Raw genomic sequence first — 9,664 nt, 5'->3', positions numbered from 1 at the left:
TGTATATTTGCAAATATCAGCTCTCTGTTAAGATAAGTTAAATTTTGGATCTCAAAGTTATTCTCCATCGCCAGACACACACTCAAATGAGATTTAACTAAATAACTTATTATTTTAGTAATATTTTTATTAATATGTAATTAATGAGCTCTATAAATACAGTAATTCAAACCCGAAAACAACAAAATGCGAAAGGGAGACGTGTGTTTTGAATTTTTTATTTTTTTTTAAGAGAATATATGTTTCTCGAGTCATTTGTGAAAAGATCCTTGAATACACGAATAAGCTCTGATGTAACAAATCAATTTAGGGGGAGAATAATAAAATAAAGATAAAGTAAATATCAGGCGCTATAATCGCATATCTTTTAATTTTAATTGTAGTTAGTGTTATTGTAGAGTTTTATTAAAGACCAACTTGTATAAAATAATACAAAATATTTTTGCGAAATTGGTTTTTAAATCTTGTAAGCCCGTCATTATTATTATTATTATTATTATTATTATTATTATTATTATTATTACAAATAAATACTAACAACCAAATAAAACTGTTAATTTCCGTCTTTTTATGACCGCTGTGATGGTATCACGTGACAATGCTGTCAAACATGGCCCCTTCCTGCAGGCTGTGAGAGGAGCGACAGCTGACAAAGCCAACAGGTTTACACAGAAACGGCGGCAGCTCGTCCCGTCATAGCGCATGTTCGTCCAGATATAGCTGCATTTATGTGGTGGGTACTCTTGTTTGTCTTTATCGGCGTAGGTTTCACTTCCACAAAGCCTTCTGTCGGCGCTCACCGGCTAACTCGCTACAATCAGCTGGATTTCAGTGTTAGCTCTGTGAATAGCGATCATCTGTCAAAGGACAGCTGATCCGTGGTTGCTAGTCGCCCCGACTTCCACCCCCACAGGAGCAAAGGTTGCAGCTGGTGTGGAAAGATCACCCGTGTCTTTCCACACCAGACTGAGGATGTTTCTAAACGGAGTTTTTCCACACTGACTATATTTAGGTGGTTTTGCAAGAGTTCAATATCCTGTTTGAACTGAAAAAGGGATTTTGCGATCTTGAATACAGTGATTAACTTGTATGACACTGCATCCTTTAATGTATTCCCCCTTTCTCATTTGTTTATACATTTTTTGTTTGCTTGTTTTTATCTTTGCAGCATGCGAAACATGCCTGCCACACGATGAAGAACGGCATCAAAAGGAAGTGACGAGGTATCCCGTTCTGCTTCAGACCCATCTGTTCAGATTGATCCCTCCATCTCTGTTTGGCCTCATCCTCCCTGACGCCATGCAGGTGAACCCAGTTTACGTGGAGTCAGTCGTTGTCCTGGCCGTGGTGCTTTGTGTCCACATGGCCATCTGGAACCAGCACTCCTGGTGCAGCATAGCTCTCGTCATTCAGGCGTTCTACGTCCAGCACAAATGGGACCGTCTGCTCAAGTCGGGAGCTGCCGTGTTCCAGTTTCGCCTGTCAGCCAATAGTGGCATCGTTCCTGCTTCCATGGTGATGCCTCTGATGGGCCTGGTGCTGAGAGAAAAGTGCTCTGCCTCAGGAAATGTCTACTTCGAGCGGTTCTCCATGGTGATCACCATCACAGGCATGATGCTGGCGCTGTTCCTCTCCCTGATTGCGCTGGGTGTTACGAGACCCGTCCCAACCAACACTTGCATTATCGCAGGGCTGGCCGGCAGCGCAATCCTCTACACGACAAAGCAGACCCTGACGGTGTCGGAGGTCATCGAGGTGCTAGAGGTGTTGTTGATCTTTGTTTATCTCTGTTTGATTGTGCTTTACCTGCTTCCACGCTGCTTCACACCCGGAGAGGCCCTCCTCATCGTCGGTGGAATCAGTTTCATCTTGAACCAGCTCATCAAGCGCTCGCTGAACCTGGCAGAGGTCAAAGGTGACCCGGTGAACTACTTCCTGCCGGTGGTGGTGGTGGGTTCACTGCTGTTGGGTGTTTTCTTCGCCCTGCTCTTCTGCTTCATGGAGTCTGAGACTTGGGTGTCCTCCCTCTTCTTTCATATGATGACAGCCGTTCTGGTTCTGGGCATCCTGATGCCGTGGTTGTCGCTGTTCATCGGCCGGCACCCCATCATGTGGCTTTTGGACTTTGTCACCCTGAATGACAGAAGACTCTGTTTGCTGGGGTATTGGGTGTTTCTGGCAATCGTCGCAACTTGTGTCGTGCTACATCAGAACTATCAGCGCCAGTCGGGATCCAAGAAGCACCAGGCTTCTACCGTTGTCAGGAAGTATTTCCACCTGATAGTAGTGGCCACCTACGTTCCAGGACTGATGTACGACAGGCAGCTGCTACACGTGGCTTCTGTCGGATGCCTGGCGGTTTTCCTGTTGCTGGAGTATGTCCGCTACTTTCGTATCCTGCCTTTCGGCCAGCTGCTCAGGCAACTTCTCACCTTGTTCCTTGATGAAAGAGACTCTGGCCCTCTCATTCTCACTCACATTTATCTGCTGCTGGGCATGTCTCTGCCCATTTGGCTCTTTCCTGGACCCTGTGCTCCCAAGGGGATCCTCACTGGGGCTGGGGGTTTGGTACCTTACGCAGGCGTGCTGGCTGTGGGAGTCGGAGACACCGTTGCGTCCGTCTTTGGCAGCACCATGGGAGAAATCCGCTGGCCTGGCACCAGGAAAACCTTGGAGGGGACCGCAACGTCCGTGTTTGCCCAGATCATCGCCGTGGCGATGTTCCTCATCTTTGATGGAAGCATCAATCTGAACTCGACCTACTCATGGATTGTTGGCTCCATCACCCTCGTGGCTTTGCTGGAAGCCTACACCTCCCAGATTGACAATCTTTTGCTGCCGCTCTACCTCTTCATCCTGCTGTTGCTTTAAGTGAACAAACGGCAAAAAGAAACATTTCATAACTGTCTGTACTCGAGTGTTTCCTGTGGCAAAACGAAATTGTGAATGAAATGTCTTAAAGAAAAGCAAGTAACGGAAGCCCTTTAGGAATCAGCAGACGGGGAGGAAAAGGTAGAGCGTCACAGCACAAAAAAAATCTGCTAACAGCTTGATCTCTTCAGAAAATGATGTTGCACACATAAAGTCTGTCCCTGTACACCTTCATGTTGCAATAAGGAGATCCAGAGCAGGTTATAAAGAAACATGAGCTCAGTGTCAGTGGTGGTGTACATTTCTGTCCTGCCTCTGAAGAACTCAACCGCTGACACCTATAAATCTTAAATTATGCAAACTGAGTTTAGCACAGTGGGAATGCATTAGTTTAGTCCCATATGGAACTACTACCTATTGTTTTGATTTTTGATATATTTTTTGTACAACCAATACATCTATGTGCATTGCCTTGGAAGAACATCATTTAAACGTTTCTCTCTTTATCGATCTTCTTGTTCTTTGATTGTCAGTCTTGACCCCCCCCCCCATCCCCCCATGGCAATATAAAGGACTGCCCGCTATGCTAACATGCCTTAAGATGTGTATTTTCTCTAGCAGGCGATCACTTATTGTAGAAGTTGTAGATAAAAGCATGGCAGTCCAAATCAACTTATTTGTATAAGGGCTGGCTCTCCTTGTGATTCTGCATGACACTAATGTGAACTCTAGTACTGTAACATATTTATATGCAGCTTTCCTGAGCTACGATTTCTGTTTTGCTCTAAATGTTTACTTTGCTCTGTATGTTTGTGGTTTAACTGGACCATTCCTTGTTAAACTGATCATTTAAAATATGAATATTATTATTATTATTGATTATGATGATGAATCGGTATTTATGTTTTTGGGTCAAACTATGAACAGACACCCTGAGATTTAATTTAAGATGTTTTGTAGACAGATGTCATTATGTTGGACTTCATCATTTATACACAAAGATACTTTAATTTATTGTCTGAGCTTTGACTTCAGTGTTGATTGGCGTTATTTCATATGTGTGTGTTTTTTTTAAGTTGTGACGTGTTTTGGCATAGTAGTATGCTGTTATCTCACGATTCTTTCCTTTTTCTGTATTATTGCATGATCTGCGCATCATGGCAGATACCTGCTAAGCCTCCTGTGTGAATGAATGACCATACTACGAAAACACAAAAATGAACTTTCTCATTTATAATTTGATTTGTTAATAAAACTGTTTACATGTTTGTGTTAAAAATCATTTGGCCTTGAAGTTGAATTAGTCGAGCTGAATCTTAAAATGGACATATGTTGGAATGCTTAGACTTTCTTGCATTTTGTCACACCACAATGACAAATGTCTCAATCATTTTATTGAGCTTTATAAGTAAAAATGATGCATGGTTTTCCAATATAAAAAAAAACCTAAATTATAAATTGTAAACAGACATGTTAAGGTAAGGTGAGCGCTTCCAATGATGCATTACTAAGTGCAGGATTTAATACTAACAATATAAATTTAAAGTAGCTCACAAAAAAAAACAAAAAAAACATTTCTATCACCAAAGATAATCAATGGGGCAGTTATTAAAATGCAAAAAAAATATTTATTTTAGTAATTATTGGTCACATTTACAAAAATATGTATGCACTCATTATAGTGTTCAACCATTATTTATGAACTGCATAATACTGCAGTGGCTTTCTCGACATAATGCTCGGTGCTTTGACGGTGCAGCCTGCCAACCTGAGGAGTTGTGACCCAGAAAAGTTGGGGGGAAAAAACCCACTGAGCTGATTTACACATTAACAGGTATGAAACATTGTTCCCAGAAACTTTCTGCAGACGTCGAACATCTTCCTCGTATAAAACCGTTCCTCTTTGTAAGCTGCCAGAGACTTTGTTGTCATTTAGTGTAGAGAGGTGGGAAAGGCAGCTCCTCTGTGGGTTGCAGCCTTGGAAAAACAAAAGGAGACATGATTTATGGGCTACATAGACAAAGCCAAATGATTTTTGTCTGTTGGGTGGAATTAAATGATTGTTCACAACAGGAAAGCTATATGCTAGATAAGAGCTGTGTGAAAGTAAAATGCAAGCGGTGTCAACCCTTGGGGTTCTGACATAGGAAAAAAAAAACATTTTCACCAGTTGTCAGGGCTCCAGCGAGTGCCCAGGGCCTCCATGATGTGGAAGGTGTAGACATGGCGAGAGTCTTCAGAAGTGTTTTCAGCACTTCTGTGCACCACTTCCCCGTGAATCAGAACCACACCACCTGAACGGATACGGAGACGGATGAGAAAAATAACAAACTATTATTTCCAGGTGAACCATGTAAAGGCCTCAATCCATTTGGAGATAGTTAGTCTTCCAGAGATACACATGAAAATTGGCCAATCTATGCAGATATTAGCAAAATCTTATTTTAGGCACAAGGTGTAAACAGTAAGTATTTTGACACTTTAACAAATCAGACCCCTTTCCTTCTGTACATCTTTATGTCATCCGAACACGGTTTCTTTGTCTCGGTCACCTTTTTTAACAGGCGCAGCTACAAACTTGTCCTCATCATAAGTTGGCTCTCTTCCGATGAAGTCTGTCAGCGGGAAGGAGCCTTTCGGGGTGCGCACCATTCGACGGGAAATACCGCCTACGAAAATAAAGCGGTGATGTGAGAAAGTCACATAAAGCCAAATGCACCAACAGCCAAATTGTCCAGTGTTGTACTCACTGCTCTGTGATCCCGGTATGAACCACAAGCAGCCATTGTTGACAGTCGCATCCTCCAGGGCGATCCACAGTCCCATAACTCTGCCCAGGGGCTCCGTGTACAGAAACGTGGCGTCCTGGTGCGGCGTCACTGTGCAACACACAACAATCGACTGCAGACTTTAAAGTTGCATTTCATCATGTCACGAGGAATCATGGTAACTCCCCACTACCACTGAGTGCAAAAGGTAATGATCAGATTTCTGTGTTATGACTGATTTACAGCATACTGTCACAATGAAACACAGTGTGGTAACAGGCTAACGGCAATTAGTTTGGCTGATTTAAATTTTCACATTCAATATTTATCCAGTTTTCTCAAGAGGATGCACATTAAATACCTAGAATGAAGAACAGGATAGAGAGAAACACTTTGGATGCATCAGATTATCATATTTGCATCATTTTACTGCATACGAATGATTTACCTTTAATGATGTAGCAGTAACATCACTTCATCTTTTTCAATGCCACACACTGCTTTCTCCTATTTTTAATTTAGGCAAAACCTGATCATTCATGCTACGTAGGCCATTAAAACAGTTAAAACAACAACTATGAAGATATGACATTATTAAGTTTGCATAATATTTTTTCTGATTTAGTCAGAGCTTGTGCTCTGGAACATCCTTGAGCCAGTATGATCATTTATTGAACAATTTTAAATTATAATATGTTTATTATCTTCCCCTCTCTGGTGATAAATGAAGAAATAAAAGCTTTCTTACCTTCGCCACCAATTCCTGGTTGCTAGAATTGATACAACAGTGAATGATTTCTCAATGTAGTCGTGCATTATTTACTGTGTAACGCTCTCAGACAGACACATCCCTTACCTTAAAAATGTACATACTCTGCAGTATCACAGGATTAACCAGGCCCAGTTTCTTGGCTATTCCCTAAAAGTACATTTCATTTAAATGCTGATTATTCTTTGACCTTTCACCCCATTCTCTGATTTTGTATCACAGCTAACTCACCTGAACTTTGGGTGAATGTGTAACTTTCTTGTACAAAGCTTCATACGCATGTAGGGCTAAGAGGGAAAAGTGTCTGTCATTGTGTCAACAAAAGGGGGTTTTATTTACTTTGTTTTTGGACATGAATGAATAAATCGGGATTTCTTACCATGCCCAACTTTATTGAGAGACTGCTGCTTCGGAACGATGAATTCCCCTGCGGGACAAGACACGCTCCGGTTCGTTTGGCTTTTCATTACTTGTTAAATATTTGACAGGACAAGATAGGGTTTCACAAGAGCTCACCTTTGTCGTCAAAAACACCCTTCTCAAAGAAAAAACGGATCTTATCTCCACTCGTGATGAAATAATCCGCATTCCCCTGCAGGACGAAATATTAACAGCAGTCAACTGATGAGTCTGGGGTGAAAGGCGCTCTGTCTCTAAACGCACTGCTGACAAAAGAGTTTGGCATTAATCTGGCAGAAGGAAATTTGGGGTAAAGGTATATATATATCTGTGCCTTGCAAAATATGTTCACAATCAGTTATGCCATAACCACAAATGTTTGCATGTTTTATTGGTATTTTGTACAACAGATCACCATGAAGTTGTGTGTAACTATGAAATAAAGGGAAAAAAGTATTTCTTAATATAAAAATATTTTAAAAAGAGGTGTAGCAAACTAAGTCATTATTTTGAAAAATCAGCTTTTGCTGCAAGTATTCATGATTCTGCTTTTTTTTCCCCCCAATGTTCTTGATTCCCCAAAAAATATGTAAAAGTTCATGACTGTAATGTGATGTAGCTGCTTTTGCCAGACACTAACCGTGACGGGACTTTCTGCAGCCCTACCTGCATCTTTTACGCCGAGATGCAGCGGAAAGCGTGCGAGAAAGGAGAATCAGGCTGAATGAGCTGTCGAAAGCTGCCAGAGTTTCGGCGTGCGCTGATGTGTTTCTGATTAAGTCACCTGCTTTTTTAGCTGCTCGTCGTGGTAGGTGGAGAAAGTGGTCCGGCAGTGGTCGGGGACGTCCATCCGGTCCACGATCTCAGCCATTCTCTGCCTCAGCTCATTGCACTCCTGAGGGGTGAGCAGCCCGTCCAGAACCACATATCCATCCTGCTTGTACTAAACACACACACACACACACACACACACGCACACACACACACACACACACACACACACACACACAGAGGTGTGGAGGTGAAGCTTTGCAGCTGACATTTGATTTTTTTTAACAGACAGTCAAATCTTCTGCATTTGCACAATAAATATTTTATATAAGAATACATTTTCTTGATTGAAAAATTATTCCAATTCTGATTATGCAATAAGAAAAATGGTGAAATTAGTGAAAGCACAAGATGTTTCCACTTGACTAAAGTTTTTTAGCTGCTTTATATCACTACAACAACGTTTTTCCAGATTACAGCATCTTCTAAAGGTTACCAACCACATTGGTAAATTATTTATTTTAGATTTTTTCTCTCTCTTTTTTTGTTAGTTTAAAACTTAATTTGAGTTTGTTTGAATCCTTTCCAGCTGCAGTGGCGAAACCGTACAGAACAAATATGACATGAATACCAAACTGTGGTGAAAATAACTGATTCAGCATCAACGTGAAAACTTGAAGCGATTTTTAGTTGCGTTATGTAACCATCTGTGCCGTCTGGGATCTGGAATGCTATTTTGACATCGGTCGCCTAATGTTGGTGATTAAACTGAATTTTGACTCATCTGTTGCTCTAATCACAGTTTCTCCACATGCTGCTCCCACAAGCGGCCTCTTGTGGGTGCAGCATTCTTACGTAATGATCCCAAACATTTGCACTTTTTCACGTTTTCGCGCAGTACGATCCTGGCAGAAGGCATCATCCTTCAGCGCACGTTCATTAGAGTATTTCAGAAAAAGTTGTAGCTTTAGCAGTTTTGTTTTATTTAAGTTGGTATTTTTAAATGAATGTGTATGGTAAAAAAAAAATTCTCACCTTTTGCACGTCTTGATCTGTCATAAAATCCATTATGATCTACTGGGAAGCGATCCCGCCGAAGGCAAAGCCACCGTGTGTGTCACCTTTATCATCCGGGTAACCTGCAGTCTAAACACGTGAGCTGTCAAAACCAATTTAAATGCAACAGTAGTGTAATAGGATTTTGTACTTTTAACTCTTTCCTTGCAAGACAAGGCGACCAGCAGCTTGAGCGTTCTGTCGGTGTAGTGGCACAGTCTGGCCTCTGGGTGTCACTAACGTGACACAAAGCATACATAATAAAATCTAAATCTCTCTGGCGATACGTTTTTTTTTTTTAAACATATTCATTTTACACTCTTAGAGTGATTATGGATATTTCCTTCTATGTTCAGCAGAGCCATACAATTTTTAAAAACAAAAGTGGAAAACACGCCTGATAATTGTTAAAAAAATAACAACTTCATCAATCCTGTATGAGAGACAGACTCTTAAAAAAACATAACATTGTACATAAAATTAGTCTGAATTGTCAGAAAATGTTTTTTGTTCCCCCCCCCCCCCAAGTTCCCAGACCTAAATCCTACGTCAAATAATAAATAATAAAAATTTTGATCAGAAGTGCACCTCATTCATCTTGCAGTCTCTGGAAAATCTATATGCTGTGGAAAAGGGAATCATTAAACACATTCTCTGTTTTTACCAAAATATTTTAGATCACATGAGACTAGATAAGAAATGAATTTGTCCATTTTGTACATATACATGCCTCAATGAGAGGGACAGAATGTGCTACAAATGTTTTCCTGCCCAAAAAATGATCAACTTTAGCTATAGCTTTCCCCTCCCTTTTAGAGCATCAACATGAAACTATCTCATAATAAGACAAGGAGGGCAAGCTAAAATATTATTTGTTTTTATTCTTAAGAACTTTATGTTGTAACCTTGGATGTGCTCCTATCCCCTCATCCTTACTGGAAGGGTGTAAGAATAACGTCTCAGCAAATTTTAACTTCTCCTTGAAACAGGAACAAGCCCAGATGACGAATTAATAGTCAAACACAGGAAA

At 40.9% G+C, this 9,664-nt stretch overlaps 2 protein-coding genes across 2 annotated transcripts; one reads left to right on the top strand and one right to left on the bottom strand.

The window, feature by feature from the left end:
• The first annotated feature begins 77 nt into the window (after window positions 1–77).
• On the top strand, window positions 78–4,153 carry dolk (dolichol kinase). The gene is made up of 2 exons (XM_014997165.2): window positions 78–733; window positions 1,169–4,153. The coding sequence occupies exon 2, from the start codon at window positions 1,300–1,302 to the stop codon at window positions 2,869–2,871; it is 1,572 nt and encodes a 523-aa protein (XP_014852651.1). The 5' UTR covers window positions 78–733; window positions 1,169–1,299; the 3' UTR covers window positions 2,872–4,153.
• A 90-nt stretch (window positions 4,154–4,243) lies between these two features.
• On the bottom strand, window positions 4,244–8,748 carry phyhd1 (phytanoyl-CoA dioxygenase domain containing 1). Its single transcript, XM_014997167.2, has 11 exons — window positions 8,614–8,748; window positions 7,592–7,750; window positions 6,925–7,000; window positions 6,788–6,835; window positions 6,640–6,695; window positions 6,496–6,558; window positions 6,388–6,409; window positions 5,622–5,750; window positions 5,424–5,540; window positions 5,039–5,165; window positions 4,244–4,848 (listed from the first exon to the last, which is right to left on the bottom strand). Exons 1-11 carry the CDS (start codon window positions 8,644–8,646, stop codon window positions 4,800–4,802), a joined length of 879 nt encoding a protein of 292 aa, XP_014852653.2. The 5' UTR covers window positions 8,647–8,748; the 3' UTR covers window positions 4,244–4,799.
• Window positions 8,749–9,664: the final 916 nt, after the last annotated feature.

This window comes from Poecilia mexicana, unplaced genomic scaffold, assembly GCF_051168715.1.
Source record: "Poecilia mexicana isolate PSO_F unplaced genomic scaffold, ASM5116871v1 scaffold_12, whole genome shotgun sequence".
NCBI classification, from domain to species: Eukaryota; Metazoa; Chordata; class Actinopteri; order Cyprinodontiformes; family Poeciliidae; genus Poecilia; species Poecilia mexicana.
Note: the sequence above shows the minus strand (reverse complement) of the source record. Positions and strands in the feature narration are given on the sequence as shown.